The 23,128-nt window shown below is 39.5% G+C and overlaps 1 protein-coding gene across 10 annotated transcripts in view; it reads left to right on the forward strand.

The window, feature by feature from the left end:
• The window catches only part of tns1b (tensin 1b), a 172,390-nt gene that overhangs the window by 90,881 nt on the left and 58,381 nt on the right, over positions 1-23,128 (forward strand). For 9 of the 10 annotated variants that reach the window (XM_054786473.1, XM_054786479.1, XM_054786471.1 and 6 more), the window contains one exon: positions 15,569-15,610. In XM_054786473.1, coding sequence (XP_054642448.1) covers positions 15,569-15,610 — 42 coding nt within the window. Of the gene's footprint in view, positions 1-15,568; positions 15,611-21,912; positions 22,120-23,128 lie in introns of those variants that run through there. The other variant, XM_054786477.1, reaches the window with a different exon arrangement.

Genomic DNA, 23,128 nt, shown 5'->3' on the forward strand with positions numbered 1-23,128 from the left:
TACGTTCAAGGACGGCCGAACAAAGTGCGGCATCGCAATGCTTGGCGGAAAAACATTCGAAGCGAAGCATAACGAAATAAACTGGGAAATTGTTTGCTGTTACATGTATGCTGTACTTTTCACCTGTATTATTTATAAATTATTCATTTATTAATTATGTTTTCTGCAGAAAAAAATAACCGGAGAAACAACATTTTTTTTTAAATATGTTTTTTCCCAAAAATATGCACATTTGCGGGGTCACAAATGCTGAATCGTGACTGTGCGGGGTATCCACTGTACATAGAGCTGGGCACAGCAATCCTTTTGACACAGTAACCCCCCCCATAACATAGTGGCATCCCCCGTCTGTTTGTCATCCTCCATGAACCACAAGGTACCCTTTTAATTAGCAAACAATGGACAAACAGTTACAAATACTGTAAATTCCACATTTACTTTTTCAATTGTGTCTTCAGTTATCAGAGAAAAAAGTAGGACATCCCACGGTCATGTTTTCCCATGACTGTAAATGACATTTGTGGCACCCCTATGGGTTGTGCTCAAAATGCGTTGGAAGGCATGCTACAATTCAGATATCCTCAAAGTTCTATAATCATTAGACAAATGGTCAATGACTTGTGGGCAATTAGGCACTAGGTCCCGCACATGCCCCTGTAAAGATGTGCTTCGAGGTTTAATAATAACACCATGTGGCGTATTTGTCAAAAAAATAATAACATAGGCAACGGAGTCAAGGTGGATGTACAGGTACAGGTACTGTAGATGTACAGTACTTGAGCGGGTATGTGAGTGTGCCACCATTGAGGCAAAGTAGTCTTTTTGTGTGTGTGTAAGCATGCATGTTTGGAGCAGCAGTAATCCAACCAGATGTTCTGTAGGTGTGCCAGTCCCCCTCAAACCCTTGCATATCCAGAATGTCTTAACCTGATTTAGTGCTGTGTTCAGGTAAAGTGCAGACTGATAGCAGCATTTACCCAAGAGATTGCGGAAAAGGTTAGATGGAAAAAGCCTGTTGTGAATCCTGGCATTTTAATGCTAATAAACACATAAAATAAACACATCTTTAATACCACAATAAAATCTATTTTCTAATGTTTTTTTTTTCCTCTTTTGGTAGAGACATAACTATTGCTCTCTGGCGATTTAACAGTTGTAGTTGGTCTAGGTGCTTTAGAATCTGGGCAATTACAGTCTAAAAATGTCTTTTTAGCAGGGGTTGACTGCTCATTTCAGCAGGTTTACACAAAACATTTAATGTTAATGAACAACTAAGACATATATAGCTATAAAAACCCTGTAGATGCAAAGTAATGGGCCTATGAAGACAACTACCACAACAGAATAGCAGAACGGTGATAACAACCTTCAGCCTGTTATGTGCATTTGGAAGAAAATCCAGACTATACCATACATGTAAATATACCCAAAAAAACACTGAACAAATAAAACAAATCCTGTTTAGTTCTACTGAAAATGTCAATTCATCAGACAGAAATTCACAAATGCGTTCTCTCAAAAACACACATATTCACACACAAAGAGAAGACCGTAAACCACCAACACCTACGTCACTCTGTCTTTTATTGGTCTTGTGCTGCCAAAGCTGAGATGACTAATGAGTAACTCCAGGGCAAAGATGATCTAGATGCGATCCAATTAGAGCCTTATTTAGAAGGACAGATTTCTTTTGTTGATATACATGCATTACTCGGAATATACAAGCGTCAACCAGGCCTGCGATGATTTGCAGCACAATCAAGCTCATAAATAACACAGACATGTTTAAATTCCAACTCAAACTTGTCTCTGCATCTCTTAAGTGGACTACATGGGAATGGAACAGTAGAACATGTGTTTAGGGTGCAGAACAGAACAGTCTTTTTTCACAACTGTTGGAAAAGACATCTAAAATACAGTGCACAAATTAAAATGCTTTTTTATTTTTCTGAAGGAAAAAAGAGCATCATAAATCATTCCAAATCAAATCAAATCAAATCAAAGTTCATTTGTATAGCTCCTTACAACATCCCAATGGTGCCCAAGGTGCTTCACAAGAATAAAAACAAAAAAGAACAGAGGAAAAATAAGATGGTAGCATAATTACACAATACTTCTGCTATGCAGTTAGGGCATCTCTTGTGCTCAGCCCTATTTGGACATCTGTCACATTTCCCATTTATTTCAGGTTTGGGCTCTGGCTGGACTATTGGTAACTGTCATCTCGTTCTGGTAAAGCCTTCTGTGTTGATTTAGATACATACTTCGGCTTTTTAGAAGACCAGCAGAAGGTTTTTTGGCAGGCATAGACTGGTATTTGGAAGTGGTCGTTATGGCTGACTAAACTGAAGCAAAACAGCCTCAATGCACCTCTATGCTTCACCCTGGGGCGTGAAGAAAAAACTTGCAAACATACCAAATAGGTAGGAAAAGAGAATATGACTGATGTGTCAATACTTGCCAGATGAGTGGCAGGTGGACCAGTTGGCTTGGATTTACAGGGTCCATCTCACACCGAATCGTACAAAAACAGAAACAAAAGGAAATAATGTAAATCCAAGTACATTTAATAGGTTCCAGACCCGACTGTGATAAGTGAATTTCCGCAAAGTAGGATTCCTTATTTATAAATGTAATATTTTTGTAGTTAGAGTGTAGAAAACCAGTTTAAGACCTTACGTTTTTTAACATTATTAGAGCCCTCTAGACATGAAATAACAGCCATGCAGTCACCTTTAAACTTGTATTACCCAATATAGTAGACATAATAGGAGTAAATAACCCATTTAAGCCAAAAATAAGACACATCCTTGTGTGTGTTGCTATAAATGTGTTCCCTAGCAGAGGACAGTGAGTGTCGGACAGGAAGTTACGTCTCACCGAACATTACACTAACTTTACTGACACTTAGTGTCTAGTGTAGAATACTACATATCATCACAGCGTCTTTGGATGTGTTTTCTGAATGCCTTATACTTGTACTTGTATCTTAGTTCATTTAGCCATTTTTATGCTTGAAAATGCTTTAGGCAAAAAATACATAAAATTTGCTTACATATGCATGTGTTCTGACTAATATTCAACCACGAACCAGTATGATTTAGTGATTAATATATGTTTGAAAAACACTGATAGTGTGAAGCCGTGAAATTTGAACTGCATTGTGGTAAAGGACAACAGTAATCCGTTCCAGACACCCAAAAATGTTAATACAAAACACTTTTTATATAGAACAATTGTAGTTTTACATGCAGAAAACAAGGCAAAGTGCATATAAAAGATGAATGAAATTGATAAATGAACATCAAACATCATTTTTACCTTAACCGAAGACTCTTGCTGTTAAAAACAGATACAGTAAGTGGCGAGGGAGGAAGGCAGGAGAAGGCCACACTGATGCCACCTCTGTACTTTGCTATACAATCGTGTTTATCACCATATACAGTATATCCAAGTTCTGGCACTCGTGTTGTTACCAAGAACGACCGTGTGATCACACAACGTTACATCAACTCACGTAGTCACATGCATGCGCAACAAGTCAAAACAAGTCACACTAGAGTATACCGTAAATTCCAGACTATAAGCAGCTGCTTTTTTCACACGCTTTGAAACCTGAGACTTATGCACTAATTAATGGCTTAGAACTACAGTTCCCCTGATGCTCGGCGTACAGATTCATGGAGTAGTGAATTGGAGTCGTAAAGTGGATGCTAATATCACCTTTTGAAGTCGTATGACAATTCTTCAGTAAGTTTGATCAAGTGTAGAATCACTACAGCTTCTGCCTGGGCTGCTTGGACCGCAGCAGCTGTTTAACTCCGATGGAAAAAAAAGCGTTTGACATCTCACTCATCGCTAACGAGTGATGCTGGGAACACCACGTGTAGGTAGGATTGCAAGGTTTATAGTGTGTCCTTCTGTGTAAATAGCCTATGTTACGACGTGGACACCTGCGGCTTATAGACAAGTGCAGCCTATATATGTAAAAAAGGTTTTTTCTCTTTAAATTTGGTGGGCGAGGCTTATATTCAGGTGCGCTCAATGATAAGGATGATAATGATAATGATTTAAATGCTTATTGTGAATGCCTTTTATTTGTATTTTCGTTCAGTTCAGCCATTTTTATGTTTGAAAATGCTTAATTTAGGCCAAGAAAATGTATAGTTTGCTTAAATAGGCATGGTTGTTGTTTTTTTTATTACTAATAATAGGCCTTATTCAACTATGAAACAACACTAATTAATTAATTAATTTATTTGGAAAAACCATGATAGAGTGAAGCCGCAAAATTCAAACTGAGAACTGGGATGACATGTACAGTATATACAGTATATAAAATGTCTCCCTTTTTTCAATTTATATTTTATTATTTTATTTAATTGGTACAGTTTTTAAATTGCAAAATTATATATATATATAATTTCTTATTTCTATATTATTTTATTTATTAATTTACATTATATTTTTTATTTTAAAAAATAAAAAATATAGGGCCGCCTAATAAGGACCCCTGCTTTATAGACTCCCATTGGACCTTTTGGTTACATAACAGATGAGTCCATATTAGTGGGAGCAAGAACATAAAGGGTTTCGGGTCACGGATTTTGACTCAGTCGTTTTTTCCCACAGAGAGGACCGTCCACTCTCTACTACTCGATAGTCCTGTGGGATCCCTGGCATTTTGGAAGCCCCCCTAATTTTAACTTAAGGGGATGGGAGCTGGCCTAACACATAGTTCGCCCAAACTCCCAATACAAGTTTATGCGTTGCCTCCTCCTTCAACACGGTGTTTACATTTCTGGGACATGGCTGTGAGAAAGCTGCAGATGAAGGATCGTGGCGCATGAGAAAGGAACAGCTGTGCGTGTGTTCATAACATTCTGTGTAAACTTGGGAGAGTTGTTTTATTACCATAATCACATGTTTGAAAATGCGAAGAAATGATTGTTTATGAATTGTAGAATTTATGTTTTATGAGCAAGATGAAGCATCGCAGAATGGTTTTAACCTTAATCGAGAGTGTTGACATAACAGTGGGGCCTGTAAAGTCAATTGCTCTGTGGTTGACCAACATTTTCTGGAAAAAAATACGCCTCGGGGGTCAAACCCCCGTCATGCATGACATCACGCAAGACGTCAGTCTTGCATACCTCCATTTGATGTGCATTACTAAACTGACACTGCCTACTAAACAGCGCTTGTGCAGTCAGAAAAGGTTTACCATGGTGGCAGTTTGATGCTGGGAAAAATATTAATATTTCCATTATGGCCAATGACCTCGGACTGATGTTTCTAAAGCACCATTATTAAAACAGAACCAATGTGCACAGCTTGCAGTTTACTTAAACTCCCACTAGAAGACACCCTTGAGCACAATAACAGAGAACACTTATGACATGCCGCACACAATGATGGATGGCAGTGGGAAGACTTCAGAAAGATCTCATTTTATTATAGTGTTAGACATCAATTTTGGCAGATGAACTGCCCTGATGTCATAATTCTAAACAACCGGGTATCTTTCAGAGGAAAAAGAGGGAATCAGGAAAGAATGAAATGATGAATCCCAAGAACACGCCCCTGGCCTGACTTATTCTCACGCACACACATTTATGTAGACCTAAGGACATCCTCCAAACTGGCAGCAAAGCATCCTTTGTGTGGTTGTGTTGTCATTATTTTATCTTTGCACACACACGTAGACACACAGTTTTGATGTATAATTATAGGAAAAGTGCACTTCTTTGAGGGGGGGTTTTGCCCATCATCCACAATCCTTATGTAAGACATGAGCAGACATTTGTGTGTTGTAAAGATGTAAAAACAGATAAAAAGAGAAAGCTCATTACTGCACGTAATGGGATACACCTATGCCGCCTACAAAGACCGATATTAAAACACCTCTAACAAGTTTTATGGTTTTATATACATGCTGTGACCATGCAGTAACACATATGATCACTTTTAATATTGACGTATTGACGTATTTTGGTCCTTTTAAGCATTACTGGAACTTCCTTCCTGGGCGCACTGATTTCACATAGCATAGAATAAGAAATAATATAGAAACAAACACCTAAACCTAGTGTTAACTTTTCCAAACTCAAAAATAAAAAGAGCACCAAGATGTCACATGACCTTTTTTTTTTTTTTTTTTTTTTTTTTTACCTTTTTTACCTTTTTTTTACCAATACGCCAGTAACGTAGTTCGATTGGCGTAACAATGTTAATAATAATAATAATGTTGCTGGAGCTTGGTTAATAAGCACGTCACATCATATGTAAATGGAGCATTGTTGGTGCTTTTTGGATTTTTTTTGTGAAGGCTTTATAGGCAGAATATGTGTTTCCCATTACGTGCAGTCATGAGCTGTCCCTTTTTATCTGTTTTCATAGATTTAGAACGCACAGAAAAGAGAAAAACATATTGGAACATTGTGGATGATGAGCAAAATTCCCCAAAACGTGCAGTTAAAGTGTCATGTAATAATTCAACTCAAAAATAAGTAAATACAAAAATAAACCGTCCCATCCGCGTACATATCACTAGCATATAATAATATTCTTAAAATAGATTGATTGGGCAAAAAATTTGACTTTTTCACAATAATGTTCATGTTTCTATAACATATCACACGTGTTTGGGGACCCTCAAACCACCACAAGTGTGTGTTGTTATAATTAAAACATTAATTAAACCATTATATCAGTGGTCTCCCCTCCCGCGTCTTCAAATTCCTTGATTATAAGCAGTAAATTAGCTTTTGACAACTTTGATGGGTGCTGTATGCTTTTTTTCCCCCCCTCCTTGTCTCACACCCTCATGGCTACACCAAAGCCACAGTGAAGAGGCTTGGCCAAGCTAAATGGGCTGTGTCTCCAGCCTTAAAGATGAAATGCTGTATATTTAGCCCTGGACTGTTTACCCAAAGGCTCTGCTTTGGCTTCATTTATTCCTGCAACTCTAGAGAGGAAACTCCCTGCATGCTAGCTACCTCCGCTTTTCTACGGAGGCGGGCTGTCATTTGTCTGGTCAAAGGAGCTACTGTGTTGATGTGAAAGAAAACTCATGGCACGGTGGCGGCAGAGATAAAGACGTGGGTGAAAGTGTCTCTGTGACGTGCAGTGCTCGGTCGGTGGAAAGCAAACCACGTGTTCCTGGCCACTCATCATTTTGTTCCTCGGGTTACAGTTTTTGCTTGTGTAACGGTGGACACCCGCGCAATCTGGCCCTGCATATGCCGGGGCTCCACCCATCCCCACTCAAGGAGAGTTGAGCTACAAGCCCGAGCTGTCAATAGTCTCAAGGTGTCAGTGAGTGAGCTTTAGGATTCCTTGAGTTTTAACATGTTTTATTATTTAGTATTTTATTATTATTTAGTTTTAACATGTTTCAGTTGACCCTCGCTACATTGTGGTTCGAACATCGCTCCCTCACTCTATCGCGTTTTTTCAAAAGTTAATTGATTAATAAATGATCGCTGTTTCGTGGTTGAATATGGCCTATTATGACTAAAAAAACATATTTAAACAAATTGTACATATTGTTGGCCGAAATCAAGCATTTTCAAGCATAAAAATGGCTAAATGAATGAAAATGCAAATACAAGGCATTGAGAAGGCGTGATATGAAGTGTAATACAGTATTTGTGACATGTGCGTGCCTTTAACACTGGAACTACCAAGAAGGGGCCATGGTAGGGGCCATGGTAGTTCTACTGTTAAGAAGCAGGGCATGGGCAGCTAGCTAGAGTGCTAGCAGCAGGTTAGCGGTGTAGAGAGTGGCCAGCTCCTGTGTCAATGTTCACTGCATGTGTTCTCTGCTTGTTTATAAAGTGATTGAAGTGCATCGTGAGTCTCTCCTTAACCGCAAACAATGGCAGTATTCTACACTTGTCAGTAACAAACGCACTGTAGGTGTCAGTAACGTTACATTGAAGAGACAATAGCCACCTCAGGAAGTAGGCTGTCCATGCTGGTTTATGTCCAAGATGACTTATTTTCGATTATTATGTCTACAATATTGGGTAATACAAGTGTAAAGGTGATCATAGGGGTGTTATTTCATGTCTGAAGGGCTCTAATAATATTAAAAAACATATTTAGATGATCATAAACAGTTTTACGATGCTCTAACTACGAAAATATTACATTTATTAATATTAAAAAAAGAGGTGATGACTGCACACTAATGGATTTCACTTTTAGAACAGTTTAATTCATAAAAACGGCGGAAGTGCATTTTATAAGAGCTCGGCATAGATCATTTGCATGTAAAAACACACTCAACAGCAAGGAGGAAGTGGAAGAGCATGGAGGAGTGTAGCGTGCAGAAAGTGTAGGGAAATTGTTGTGCATGCACACGGACACACACGCACACACATGCACACACACAGTTTAGTTCGAAATGTGAAAATAAATACATCATAGTGTTATACTGTATTTGTTAATAAATTGTTATTTCGATGTAAAATAACCCTTTTCTGTATCGTTTATGTTGTGGTATAGTTGTTTAGATATGTGAGCTGCCACAAAAGCAAAACATGTGTGCCAAAGTGAAAGTTATGCTTGAAATGTATCTTTTGAAAATGCTTAATGTAGACAAACTGTACGTAAAATGTGCATATGCCTATTTTTGGCTAATAATAGGCCATCTTCAACAACAGCATGATTTATTAATGAATATACTTTTGAAACGAGTAAAGCTGCGAAATTCGAAGCAGGATTGCCTGTAATTTATGAATAGTTGGTGTGACAAGTAAAATGTACAGCGTGTATGTACCACCCCACAATTTTTACATGTTTGTTTTTATGCTTCATTGATCATGTTTTTTCGCCAATTGCACTGAGATGGCACACATTGTTTGGCACATTGTTGAAGGTGCCAGAGTTACTTGAGGCAAAGCGAAAGTGAAACTTCCATATAATTTTTCAGACACTGTCACACTGTAAAAACATCTTTCACTATCATTCATTCATTATTGGTGAATACTGATATATTTTTTTGCCATTCGCTAGTTAGTCTGGAACACAAGAAGTGGGGTTCTGCTGTACAGCACTTTTTTTTTTTTGCAACACTGGGTTTAGTAACATGAAGTCCTTCACTGAGAGCGGTCCGAGGCCAGCAACCTGGAAGAGAAAATTCGTAAACAAACGTAATGTTTTACCCACATTAATGTGATGGCAAGACTTTCCTAGTCTCGTCTCGTTTTGCAATAATTAGTCAGGTATATACAGTAGACACCCCTACAACGTAAATAATCCGTTCCGAGAACCTTTATGTTATAGGGTTTTTATGTTATACGAAGTGTAAAATACATGTAAATAGCCTAATCCGTTCCAAGATCTTCTCAAACTCACCCCTTTGGCCCTTCAAAATATTCAAAGTCCACCAAATATGGTGGGATAATATAAGAAAATGTTAGCATAAACATAGTACAGTAACATTCCAATATAAAATAAGGTAATAAATAAGGTTACTGTAAATGAATAAAACTGAAAAACAAAAACAATCTTGCCGTTCACGAGATGTCTTGATCAGGAGCACGCAAGTGGAGGCAGGAAGGAGGAGGAGGACTAGCCTGAGTCGAAACGCGACTCAAAGAGTCTAAGAGTCAGCTGGTCTCACAGACAAACGCACACGCACTACACGATTACTTACACTTGGTTTATGGCCCATGATTACGGTAATTTTTACGTTAAGTTTTGTGAACAAAGAAAAGTAAAAAAATTAAGAAGAGATTTCAATGCGTGCAAACTAGTTTAAGGGCGACTACGATGAAGAAGGGAGGTTGAAGGGAGAAGCCTGTCTCTCACACAAAGTCACGTACGCGCTGTATAAGTCAGCCAATGAGATGAGAGCGTAGGCGGTGCCCCGATAATCAACCAGTGAGAGCGTGAAGCGTCAGAAGGCGTCACCAAGTGTACTCTGTTAGTCATGGAAAATGTTTCCCTCTCTCTGTTGTGCGCGCTATTCAAATCGAATTTCTGAACTTGCACCGACTTGACGCTTTACGTTATATGGAATTTCTTACGTTATCTGATGCAAAAACTTTACATAAATTCTTTACGTTCAGTGGAATTTACGTAAAAGGAGGTTTACATTATGCGAGGTACTAATGTACAAGTTTCTGCACTCTAGATAGTCAAGTATTTTACACTCTACAATACTTTGCGTGTCTGTATGCGTATAAAGTGTATAAAACAGTTAACCACAGTAAAAAGTACAATTGAATAGGACTACAAAATCGACAACATTGTGTATGATCTTTGTGACAATGTACATGGTCAAGATGAAAAAAAGTATGCTTTGAAGGTGCGTTTGCTTACTTCGCGTAAATCGTGGCGGGCATTCATATTGTTCCTTAAAAATTTTTGGTCTAGAACTTCAGGGACATTTGCTATTCTTTATTCTATACAGAGCACAACGTGTTTATTGTAATGTTTTGTTTCACGCACTTCAGCATTCACACAGAGGGGAACAGTCTTTATCTGCTCCCATGACAAGAAACATAACGTGACGCTCATCTGACTTGGCTGATGTGTGATGGCAAGGTCCTGAACTCAGGATGCGGCTAAATGTCAGAAAGGCATGAACGCAAGTACACACTTGCCATTTAGTGCACTGGTCGCTCTTGTGCGTTTGTTCCCCCGGCAGGTGGTGTGTATCTGCTCACTGCAGAACAACGATTCTTTCATCACTCAAGTGATTTTGTCTAAAGTGACGATAATCCATTTCTGACATGTACATGCAAATCTGGTGGAAAACCAGCATTTCCCTTATTTTAAGGAAATTCTCCTTTATTTTCAAATGCAAATGTTGATCGGTATGCTTCTGAGCTCTTCACTGACTTCCTCAGGCTTTCTCATTGTTTTGGAGTATTGATCAATCCAATGAGTCCAAAATCATTACGCGCCCAAAGAGAAACTATCAGCTGCAATCAATCATCTCCACTAACGAGACGCTAATAGGGCTCGGCCTTGTCAAGTTATAAGACATTCTGGAACCTTCAACATTACATGTTGAAAGATTAACACTCAAGGATTTAGGTCACATGTGTCAAACTCGTGCCCTGGAGGGCCGAGACGCTGCGGGTTTTCTCTCCAACCAGTTTCTTCAGCAGGTGATTTAATTGATGAGCTCCTTCCCTCAAACTGAAGGTGTTGATCATTAAAATCACCTGCTTTAGTGACTGGCTGGAAAGAAAACCTGCAGTGTCTCGGCCCTCCATGGCACAAGTTTGACACCCCTGATTTAGGTGAATCCACCAGTACAGGCTAAAAGTTTGGACACAACTTCTCATTACTGTTTACATAGATTCTCAAAACTATGAATGAACACATGTGGAATTATGTACTGCAGAAAAATAGTGTGAAATAACTCAAAATGTCTAATGTTTTAGATTCCTCAAAGTAGCCACCCTTTGCTTTTTTTGATAGCGCTGCAAACCCTTGGTGTTTTCTTTTTATGAGCTTCATGAGGTAGTCAACTGAAATGGTTTTCACTTCACTGGTGTGCCTGGTCATGGTTGCTTAGTGGACGTTTTGCCTTATTAATGGGGTTGGGACCATCAGTTGTGTTGTGTGTGTGTCCAAACCTTTGGCCTGTACTGTATATACTGTTTATATTATATATTGAAGCCTCTATATGTACCGTATTTTTTGGACAATGAGTCACACGTTTTGTCATAATTTTGCTCGTTCTACAACTTATAGTCGGGTGCGACTTACAGTATATATCCAAATAAATACAATAAGTATATAATTTAACATGTGCTGCCCTTAAGTTAAAGTGGAGTGTATACTTCTATTGAAGCATTTTTAAATGTATTTTTATAATTACTAATACGTTTATTTCAGTTATTTGTATTTTTATTATTATTTTTTGAATTTTATTTAGGTCCTTTTTTACCCACTTTTATTAAGTCATTTGTTTATTCCTTCATGTGTTTATTTTATTTATTTAAGTTAAACCAAGCAAATGTATTCGTTTTTTTAAAATCACGTGTCGCCCTTTGAAACATGAATACAAACAATTACAAGTCCGAAGTGCATTTTAGAGGAATCTATGAAGGTATTTTATCAAGGAAATGAGGAAGAACATAACTGCTTGCATACAAATAATGCATACATTAAAATTAAACATAACCCCCCCCCCCCCCCCCCCCCCCCCAAATGAAATATTTCACTTATAACTGTGCTTTGAACATATAACAAAGAGGAAGATGACGAGAATAAGTCATACACATTACATATTGTAATGTAATTATTGACTTGCTGTCTACAAATCACCCAGAATGGATCCGCGACCCACTGTTGCGTCCCGACCCACCGGTTGAGAATGACTGATTTCAATGATATTGGATAAAATTCCTCGTGGCACATCTGATGATCTGTTCTAGCACACAGATGTGCTGTGGCACAGTGGTTGGGAATCACTGCTACATGCAGTCAGAGGCTAAAGTAGCTTTCAGTAGATGTTCGACTAAGGCAAACCAAAGGCACAATCGGGAGATACTGTATTTATTTCATTAGAGCTATAACACTTCATTTACGAGTCTCCATGAAGTGGCAAACATTTTTTTCCTTTCCTTATTGACTAATTAGACGCAGAAGGACATACTGACCTAAAACTATTGTCTCTACCTGAGATTTTGTGATTGAAGTTACTGTATTGTCCTCCAAAAGAAAGACACTCCAGCAGAATGTCGCCAATCCTCAGTTTCCTGCGGTGGCTGTCATGCTCTTTGGATAATTCGCAACACACAAACACACACACACGCACACACACATGCGTAGAAACGCATGCAAAGACTCAGACACCAACCATCTGGCTGCAATTGTACAACACGGAAATGCACATGTTAGAATAGATCATTGTGAGACTGTGTGCTTTTTTTCCGGGTGGGTGCACAATGGCTCTATTTGTGTCAAAATGCCTGTGGCTGCAACTTTGGCTGGGAGCAATGCCACTCTCTGAGTTTAGAGCCTCGGTCTGATGTTCCTCATTTCAAGGAACAGTAACAACAACACACACACTGTTATCCACCTCTGCTGTCTCGTTGTGGGGAATGAAGCAAATGTCAAATTGCATGTGTTTGTGTTGTCAAGGGAGACACCTTGATAGTGGTACTTTTTATGAGTTTTGGTAGTTGTTCCTGCTAGAAATAAGTATGTCAACAGTGATGCTGGATATAGGGGACAGTTATGTCAAGGTCCTTCTTACTGGTTAGCGGTCTCGTATGGGTGTCGGTATTCTTGGGCTTCCTGAGACAGACTATAATTTCACTCCTGAATTTAGTGTTTGTAGTCGACTGAAGCTTTTTACGGAAACAGGAATGCCAAGCATCGGGGATGTTCCAACACAGCTCCTTGACTTGTACTTTTTTAAACTGTCTTTACAGTTTTCATGACACTGTCAGCGACAGTCAAATTCATTCATTTACTCAGCAGAGCGCTGGTTTTTCTTCTCGATAGAAGGACGGTGTCGACAAGCACCTTCCAGCTCACGCACGCCCCCGCCTCGTCACGGTGAGGTGGAGTTCTGCAGCGCCTCCCTTGTGACATTTCTGTGTACAGTGATCCCTTGTTTACTGTGGTTAATTGGTCCTAGACCTGACTGTGATAAATGAATTCCCATGAAGTAGGATTCCTTATTCATGAATGTAATATTAGTAGGTAAAGTACAGAAAAAACGGTTTACGACCCTCTACATACGGTTTGTAACATTATTAGAGCCCTCTAGACATGAAATAACACCCCTATAGTCACTTTTACACTCGTATTACCCAATATAGTAGGCCGCTATAGTCCTAGGGGAGCTAAGTGGCAGGTGGACAGGAAGTGATGTTGGGGGTTCAGAGTTGAGTTGACGTGTACGCCTGTGGCGCTACGTTTACATTGGTTTACATAGGGTCACTTGTGAAATTGCTGGATTTTACACATTATTATTATTATATTATTATTATTATTATTATTATATTCTCTTCTGGACTTCATAAGAACCAGGATACAGTGGCACCTTTGTGGCCGCCTTTGAGTCATCGTCGTGCGTGGATCTCCCCGGCAGATGCAGGCAGGTATATGTCAACGTGATCGCTGAACAAATTCCTTTTCTGAGTAATAGCGTTTTCCGAAATACATATTTAAACAATTAGTAGTAGTTCTGACGTATAGGTGATGTCACAGGATTAGAACATGATCACACCAAGCATCATGGGAAATGTTGTTTTTAGCCACATATTAGCCGCACCGATGTATAAGCCGCAGGGTTCAAATTTTGAGAAAAAAGTAGCAGCTTATGTACTGTTAGACTGTACCGTAGATTTTTGAAAAACCTTCATAGAGTGAAGGCGAGGGATGACTGTATTTTACTTCCTTGTTAGCCAGAATGATGATGTCGCACTTACACAAAAGACCTCACACAGGCTTTCGAAAGTCATGGTGTATATTAAGTGTAGGGCCCTATAATTTCCACATTAACGGCATGGCGGACGGAATCAAGGAATTGGCAGAATCTCGAGGTGGAATCTTGCGGAGAAGGAACATTTGTGTGGGGAAATACACTACCGGTCAAAAGTTTTAGAACATCCGAATTTTTCCAGTTACTTATTGAACTTCAAGTCGTTCAAGTCCAATGAATAGCTTGAAATGGTACAGAGGTAAGTGGTGAAGTGCCAGAGGTTAAAAAAAAAGGTAAGGTTACCCAAAACTGAAAAATAATGTGTATTTCAGAATTATACAAAACACAAAATACACAAAATGGGTCAACAATTTAAAGTTGTTCTGCAGAAATGGAGGCTGATCAAGCCTTGGCAGTTGGTGCAACTCATTCCCACAGGTGTTCCAAGTTCTGGAGGACTTACTACCTCCTCTGTCTGCATAAAAACAGTGTTCGGAACACACTCTGGTACTACACCCTCGTGAACATCAGTTGAACAGCATTGTACTGGAGAAAGTAATTAGTTGCTACAAAAATGGCAAAAGGGAATTAACAATGGACAAGAGACAGACCGTCTTAAACACTTAAAAATGTAGGTTTTTCCTCCAGAGAAATGAGAGTTCTAGGACTATTGACCAGTAGTGTATTTCCCCAGCAGACACCATCTTGCCTTCTTCCTGCTTTCAAGCTTCTTGTCAAAGTTATTTTTTTCCCAATTTTCTTGTCCAACCACCAACTACTCTGATATTTTTCATTGTATCATTATTTTGTGTGCTGTCAGCCTTCCCCTTTTTCTCCTCATCCTCCTCCTTAGCTTCTCACACTGTCTATGTCTGTATAAGGTATTGGAAAGAGAGTTCCACTTTCTGGACTTGGTTAATGGAGGCTGACTTGTCTCCTTGTGTAAATATTTGCACAGCAGGATTATAGATGGTCCCACACATTCAAGGTGGAGTGCGAGGCGGTTGTAAGCCACATTAGGGCAAAGAATGGTACTGAGCATTGCTGTAACATAATATCAGATGAGGTGATGTCACCTGACATAACATGGTGGAGAGTTTTTGGGGTATGAAGTGATGCCGGTGCAAGTAGTGACCTCCCTTGTTTGTCTTTTTTTCTGAACAGGCGCCCAGCAGCGACCTGCCTCTCAAGCATGTAGATACAATGGTGAGTCTCGATATTTTTACCTTGTTTTTTGCCACTAAGGTGACCTGACTAAGGTGACCAACAAAATGAGGAAAAAGCAATCCAGACATGGCAGTACTGTCTGGCATGAACTTTAACTGTGGCAGTCTGTCAATATTAAACAATTGACATGTTGTGGTGTGTCAACACTGTGGTCTGGTTTAAGTCCCAGCTTTTTTGTCAGTGTCCAACCAACTCAAATACAAAGTATTACAAGCAAACAACAAGCATTTCTCTGCTCTGCATCAGTGGGGCTACCGTAGTAAACAGCTGATGCTTTTCCCAACACACACCAAATGCATCGCACAGGGAGATTAGCAGCTGATTTGTGACCATGAACGTGGGTCTGTTTTCTATTTGTGGCTCTTCACCACAAACACACATGAAAGCGGTCTAAAGTTCAGTTGAGTGTCGTCGGAGTGCAAAAGATTCACAAGTTCATCATCAAAGTCACGCATCTGTAGAAAGTTTCACATCATTTTGAAAATCAGGCTAATGATTGGATACAGCATGGTAGATACGCAAAAATTAATCTGTGAATCGATGATTAATTGATTATCCAATTAATCGACAACTAGTTTGGTATCATCCATCCATCCATCCATTTTCTATACCGCTTCTCCTCATTCGGGTCACGGGGGTATGCTGGAGCCTATCTCAGCTGACTTTGTGCGAGAGTCGGGGTACACCCTGGACTGGTCGCCAGCCAATCGCAGGGCACATATAGACAAACAACCATTCACACTCACATTCATACCTATGGACAATTTTGAGTCTCCAATTAACCTCACCTGCATGTTTTTGGAATGTGGGAGGAAACCGGAGTACCCGGGGAAAACCCACGCACACACAGGGAGAACATGCAAACTCCACAAAGAAATGCCCCAGGGGAGAATCAAACCCAGGTCTTCCCGATCTCCAGACTGTGACTGTGTGGCCGACGTGCTAACCACTAGACCACCGTGCGGCCCGAATTTGATTCATGTTTTTTTTATTTAAAAAAATAAATATCCTATGATTTCATCCTCTCAAATGTGATTGTTCGAAAAGATCTATTGTCTTTGTGTTTTAGGCAGAACTAGATATTCAACTTTGACTTTGGAAAACAGTGATCTTCTGATATGTTGCGGAGCAAACCATTAACTGTTGGTGTTTGGTTTGCATTGATTTGGCCCTAACTGCTTACTCGATTAATCGAAACAACAAGCTTCAAATTAACTGATGTAGAAAATAATTGTTAGTTGCAGCCCTTCTGTAGTGTTCCTTAGCCTTTTTGACGTCAGGGCCCAAATATATCACTGTTGGTTTGATTTGTACTCAACAACTAAATCAAAGCCACTTACAGTGTAACAAGCTTAAACCGTTGTCATCTCAAAGAAGTTCAGTTGTCAGTTGGGCTGGGCGATATATGGGCTGGGCAACAGCAGAAAAAAAAGATGATTTTTTTGGTACTTTTTTGTAGTTTTTGTATTTTTATTTTAAAAAAGAGAATGGCCTACTTAATTTTAGCGGCTATTTTTAGATACAATTTTTTTAATGTGCATCTTGCATGAAGCTTTAAAACTTCAAAAAACATCCTCATGTTAAGAATTTGGCTTTGATTTTGTCTAAACTCACTTTGTGGAAAAAATATCGGGATATATATTGTATATCGACATTCAACCTAAATATATCTTGATGTGAGTTTTGGTCCGTGTCGCCCAGCCCTCGTTGCCGGCCAGTGATGTGAAGGATCTGTAGCCCATTTTCGATTCTCTTGAAAAAGCTTTTCCGTGTGTGTTGGATGTTTGGTTTCTAGAAGCCTCATTGATTATGAAGGCATCAATGCTTCATTGGATCACGTTAGCACACGCTCCAAACGCCGGGCTCTTGGCTCTGCCTTGTTACCTCCGTTCACAAAACCTTACTTAATGAAATCAGACACCCAGATTGTCCAAGCATATGAACTGTGAACTGTAAAACACTGAACATCAACAAGTATGTGAACTTTGGCCCAGTATTCTTTTATTTTAGGGGTTCCCAATTCTATATCAATCCCTGGTGGAGCGCCAAAAAACAGTTCCTCCCAAGTTGCAAGCTAAGACCTCCATTGCACTCCAGACATTACCCAGCAGAGATTAACCAGCAGATATCCTTAGAATGAAACATCAGGCCAGCTCAAAGAAAACGCTTGACAACAACAGTAGAATCATGTCATAAATGTAACACTTGTGTCTGCAATTACAATAAAATCAAGACTGAAGCAAGTCAGCAAACAAGCTTTACATCGGGGTGTCCAAACCTTTACCACTGCTAACTGAAAAATCAAAGGATGCGGGTTACTATTGCAACAACATATCATCAGCTTGGTAAAAGTAACCGGTCTCACGACGGTCTAAACCCAGCTCACATTCCCTAGTAGTGGGTGAATAATCCAACGCTTGGTGAAGTCTGCTTCACAATGACGGGAAGAGCCGACATCAAAGGATCAAAAAGCGGCGTCGCTATGAACGCTTGGCCGGTTATGCCTGTGGTAACTTTTCTGACACCTCCTCATTGAAACTCAAAGAGTCAGAAAGATTACATTTTGTAACCCAACCCAAGTAGACATGCTAATAAGTTGAATATATTTAAAGGAAGAACAGCCTCCACCTGAAGCTTTGTGCTATAGGTGACAATATTATTATGAACTTTTTCCTCCTTGTATTACACTTTTTTGCTGTTTTAATTTTTCTTTACAAATATTTCAACTTTATTCTTGTGAATCTTTTTTTTTTCTTATAATATTATGACTTTATCCCAAAATGTTTGGACTATATTCTCGTAATATTATAACATTTTCCCCAACCTAATGGCACATTTAATCTTTTAGATTTTACCCATGATATTACTACTTTTGACAAAATAACGGTCTGTTTTTGTTTAGATTTCAACTGAATATTTGTAGACAAATATTTTTCCTCATAATATTATGACTTTATTCTTGGAAAAGTACGACTTTTTTTCCCGTAAGATTGCTATCACTTTTATCTCTTAACTTTACTCTCTTAATATTTTGACGTTATTCTCATAAAATGATTGCTCTTTTCTTCCAAGTTGTAATGTTTAGTTTTGGTCAAGTAGCAAATTAGAGAAGGTAAAACAGCAAGAGTAAACTAGCATTCAAACTTTACTACGTCCTGGGATTCAGTGATTTTCCTCCATCCTTGAATCCGATGCATACCGTTTGCCTCCTGGAGGACTTCCTCGGCATGCTAGCAATTCGATAAAAACATGACAAAACACGACAAAACCCGGAAACAAACAGGAACATGTCCAATAAAATATACATTTTCGACAATACCTTTATTTGCATTTCAGCTTTCATCTTCTTGCATCTCTGCAGCAAGGCTGTTCCTTCTATGTCCTGGGAACGGCACATTGTATCGTTTCAGAAAGTTTGTTTTCGATTGGTTTAAGACCTACTGTAGCTTAAATATAGCTTAAAAAATCCTCAGCATTAAAACATTGTAAATACTTCTTCATAACTTTTGCTAGAGGCTAGCTTCTGGCTTCTTCTCAGGCATCCCTCCCTCAATTGTTGTCCCTCGCTGGACCACAACTGAATGTTTTTTCCCAGTCCGCTAGGTGGGATACACTGTGTTATTAATAATAATAATTAATGTGCACCTACTGGAAATGAACGTTTATTTTTTACAGTATTTCGGTGTATCTCGTTTGTCCAGAAGAACATTTGTGAAGTCAGTGGTGCACCACTGGGCTATACTGTAGATAATTTTGTCACATGACTGTTTACACAGTATCTATGACAAAATGAAATTAGTACCGTAGTAAAATAGTGTGATCTATTACATCATATGCATTAACTTCAGGGCGGAACCTGACTCCCTCTGTAATTACAATTATGTCATCTGTTTCCCACCAGACTGCAATCTGTTTGTGGCAGTCATTTCCGGGGGGGGACAGGTGGTTCGTGATGACGTCTGTGTAATTTACATAATGCAGTCTGTCCCAACCAAGACGGAGTGTTTTTAATGCAATCCAAAAGTGTCCAATATGACCAGAAAAAGTCTCCAGATTTGTCGCTAGTCGCTTTTTGGACAAAACAGAATCTAGAGGGGTCTTAATGCTCTTAATGCTAATTCTCTGGCAGACCAGGGGCCTCACCTATAAAGCCTGTATACACACAGGGCCGAAAAGTTGCCTACACCGTTTTCCACGCCAAGAATGTTACCTATTACAACACAGCTTGACGTGAGAATGTGCGTACCTGTACGCCACCTTTGTATTTGGCGTACGCACTTTTTGGAGACATGGCAAAAAGGCGATGCACATTTTAAGTGGGGAAGTGAAATCATGCCAATGACTGTACCCATCATTGCATGAAAACATCACGCCGTTATTGACTTAAAACATTGGTGGGAAGTGTTGTTATTTGACATGACACTGATGGATATCATTTGTCGTTTATCACAAACACTATTACGCAAGAGTTTATAGTAACCACACTAAAAGATACATGAAAAACACAACGCAGCGCTTGAATACTTTATCATTTTATTTTATAATCATGGTAATATTAGGTGCTTGATTGATATTAATTACAACAAACATCAGGTTGTGAAATAATTGTAAGTTTACAAGAAACAGAGCTAATATGTCCTCAGTGCTCTGTTTCTCGCTTTTCTGTGGACAATTCGTCAAAAAAGAAGACCGTTTTTCATTTCACGTGTCACGTATGACATCAATTTATTTAGCTCAGACTTTATTTGAGTGGATAGTGTCAGGGCCGCGTGCGTAAACTCACTCTTTCCTTTTCCACAAATGATGGGGTTTTCTTTTGTTGTGCTTTCAAATACCACAGAACATTAGTTCCTCATAAGATAATTGGATCATACCTCATATTTTGATGGCGTTAATGTCATCATTACATTAAATAGTTTTAAAATAGCCGTCTGGAATTACAGCAATTCATTTTCAACATAACTTCCCTGTTTTGAGTCTTTGCTTCCCCAAAAAATGAAGCAGATTTTGCTAAGCTTATACTCATCTAAAATGTGGTATCAAACATGCTCACTAAAAATGGCAACGTGTGCCTTGATATCGGACCGTTTTTTGGGGGGGTATTTTTTTTTTGCCTAATTTGTCTCTGCTCCATTCACACAGATGACAGCGGACGTGCTGTCGCTCAATGTGTGTTTTAGTGGTTATGCTACCGCTGCGTCTTCCAAATATGATACTTTTTCCAGCATTTCCACGTCCATTTCCATGAAAGCCCGCTTCTTCATCCCACCAACTGTGAATCCAAGCAATCGAGGCTTTTTAAATTCATGATGCACTTTGCATTGACCTTCTATGGTGAAGGGGAGGCGTGGAAAGGGCGTAACTTGAGGCGGAGGTGCGTACGCACACGTCTCCTCGGGATGGAATCTATGAACCACAAAATGCGTGAATGTGTGCACATTTTTATAGGTGAAGCCCCAGGTGCGTATGAGGTGTGTTAAGAAGCAGTTTCGATGCCATCGATCGTACGGAGCTGCAACGGCACGCCACATGCACAGACAGTCCCATTATAATGTGTTTATGAGTGAGGGTGAACAGGTCGAGCTAAGCTTCTAAATGATTGTATGGGAAACACTGTAATCACATCAGAGTGGGTTACACACATAACAATATAATAACATACGAGTTCACAAGGTGGAGAGCATCTGCGTGTAGGACTGTGTGTTTGTGTGCATATCCTGCTGTCAGCTTGTCGACCATGTGGTTGCTCCGTGATATTTTTGACCATGTCTCATCGCCTCTGAGCATTGCAAGGATTAATCTTATGACTACACGAATGTCTCGCGTCAATGGATCCATTTATGCTGTGCTTGGTTTGACATCGCCGAAGCTTTGCTGTATTAAAGTCCGTGAGTTATTTTACATCTCTAGAGCAAAAAAAAATGCATACATTTATTATTTTTTAAAAAAGAAAAGAAAAATGCGAGCCGGAAAATGTGATTTCACCGTTCGAGTGCATTTGTACATGCTTGGATACGTTAATAAGCTGTGCTTTATCAGATTGGATTGATTTGTGAATGGATGCTATTGGTTTGTGAATTCAGACTTCGTATGTAATCTCACGTGTTCATGCCATGATACAACAACAATCAGCAAATTGGACAAATGCTAAGATGAGTGAAGGGGCAGGAAAACTTGAATATGAGGTGAGAGATGGGAGTCCATATGGGAGGGGGAGGGTGTCTACTGCTTGGAGAATGCGCCAGAGAGGGAGAGAGTAAGAAAGAAGGGGTTGACGAAGAACACGCACCATACAGAGGGACAAGCGAGAAGTGCTGTGGAGGAGTCATGCGTTGGGCCACTGGAGGCAACAGCCCAGGACGCTTTACTGCTGGACTGAAAGCTCCAAAGCTAACTTTGTAGAGATGAACAGAGAAGGTCCTTTTAGAAGGCGACTCTCCTCTCTCAGGGGGGCATGGCGATGGAGTACGGGCTATTTATTCCGGAAGGTAGGAAGTGATGGAGTGCTGGATGGATTTTTTGGTTTCTTCAGCTAAATCCTGTGGAGTAGAAGTCAAGATATCACATTTTGAGTGTTGTTCTTTGTCATAGTATTGGATCTCTTCCCCCCTGTGATTTCTTTTTGGGGCTGGTACAACCTCTCCCTCCCATTTTGGCTGCCTCGCTCTTTCTTAGATGGTTAATTTGTATGGTCGACTTGTAAAGTCAAAGTCCCCAGATGGTTTTCATCTGGAAACAGGCCTTCAGATCCACCCCCCGCACCCCAATTCCCGCTTCCACCACTAATTCCTTTCAACCCCCCCCCCCCCCCCCCCCCCCCCCCCCCCCCCACCTTCTTCGTCTTTCTTCCCCAAAAACATTTTGAGTGAGGGATCACTTTTTCACGTTTTACGGTGAAAAGTGAAACATTTGGCCCAACGATTGGATATTTGCGGTAGCAGCGCTGGTGAGACGGGATGTGACATTTTACGACCAACAGCACAGCTTGTTGAGACGCTTGAAAATACAACAGTTTTATGATGTGTCAACTGCACAGTTAAGTCTGGTAACATTTGGCACAGAAATGGCAATGTATCACGTTTAGCGTGTTTCTTTGATTGTTTCCATGTAGTTATCAATTAAAGTTGAGTGACTTGTTTGTAATTCACTCTGATGTTGCTGCAATGACCATTTAGAATTATTTTTCTAAGCCCCTCAAAATTGCCTCAGGTATGCCTGACCGAATTGCAGAAGTTCTAAAGAACGTTTTGCACAAGTGTGACATATTTTTACAATTATTATGGTTTTTCAGTATACAGCGGATCCCCGCATATTAGCGCAATTTGCGGATTTTTGTTTAAGTCTGTAATAATTTATAAATGCGTGATAATGCAGGTAAAATGGACAGGATACATGTACCACGGTTAAAATAAAAAAGCCTGCAATTTTTACATGTTTGTGTCTTCATGCTTCAGTCATGATGTTTTTTCACCAACCATTGAGATTTCGCTCTTTGTT

The sequence above is a fragment of the Dunckerocampus dactyliophorus genome, chromosome 9 (genome assembly GCF_027744805.1).
Source record: "Dunckerocampus dactyliophorus isolate RoL2022-P2 chromosome 9, RoL_Ddac_1.1, whole genome shotgun sequence".
NCBI lineage: Eukaryota > Metazoa > Chordata > Actinopteri > Syngnathiformes > Syngnathidae > Dunckerocampus > Dunckerocampus dactyliophorus.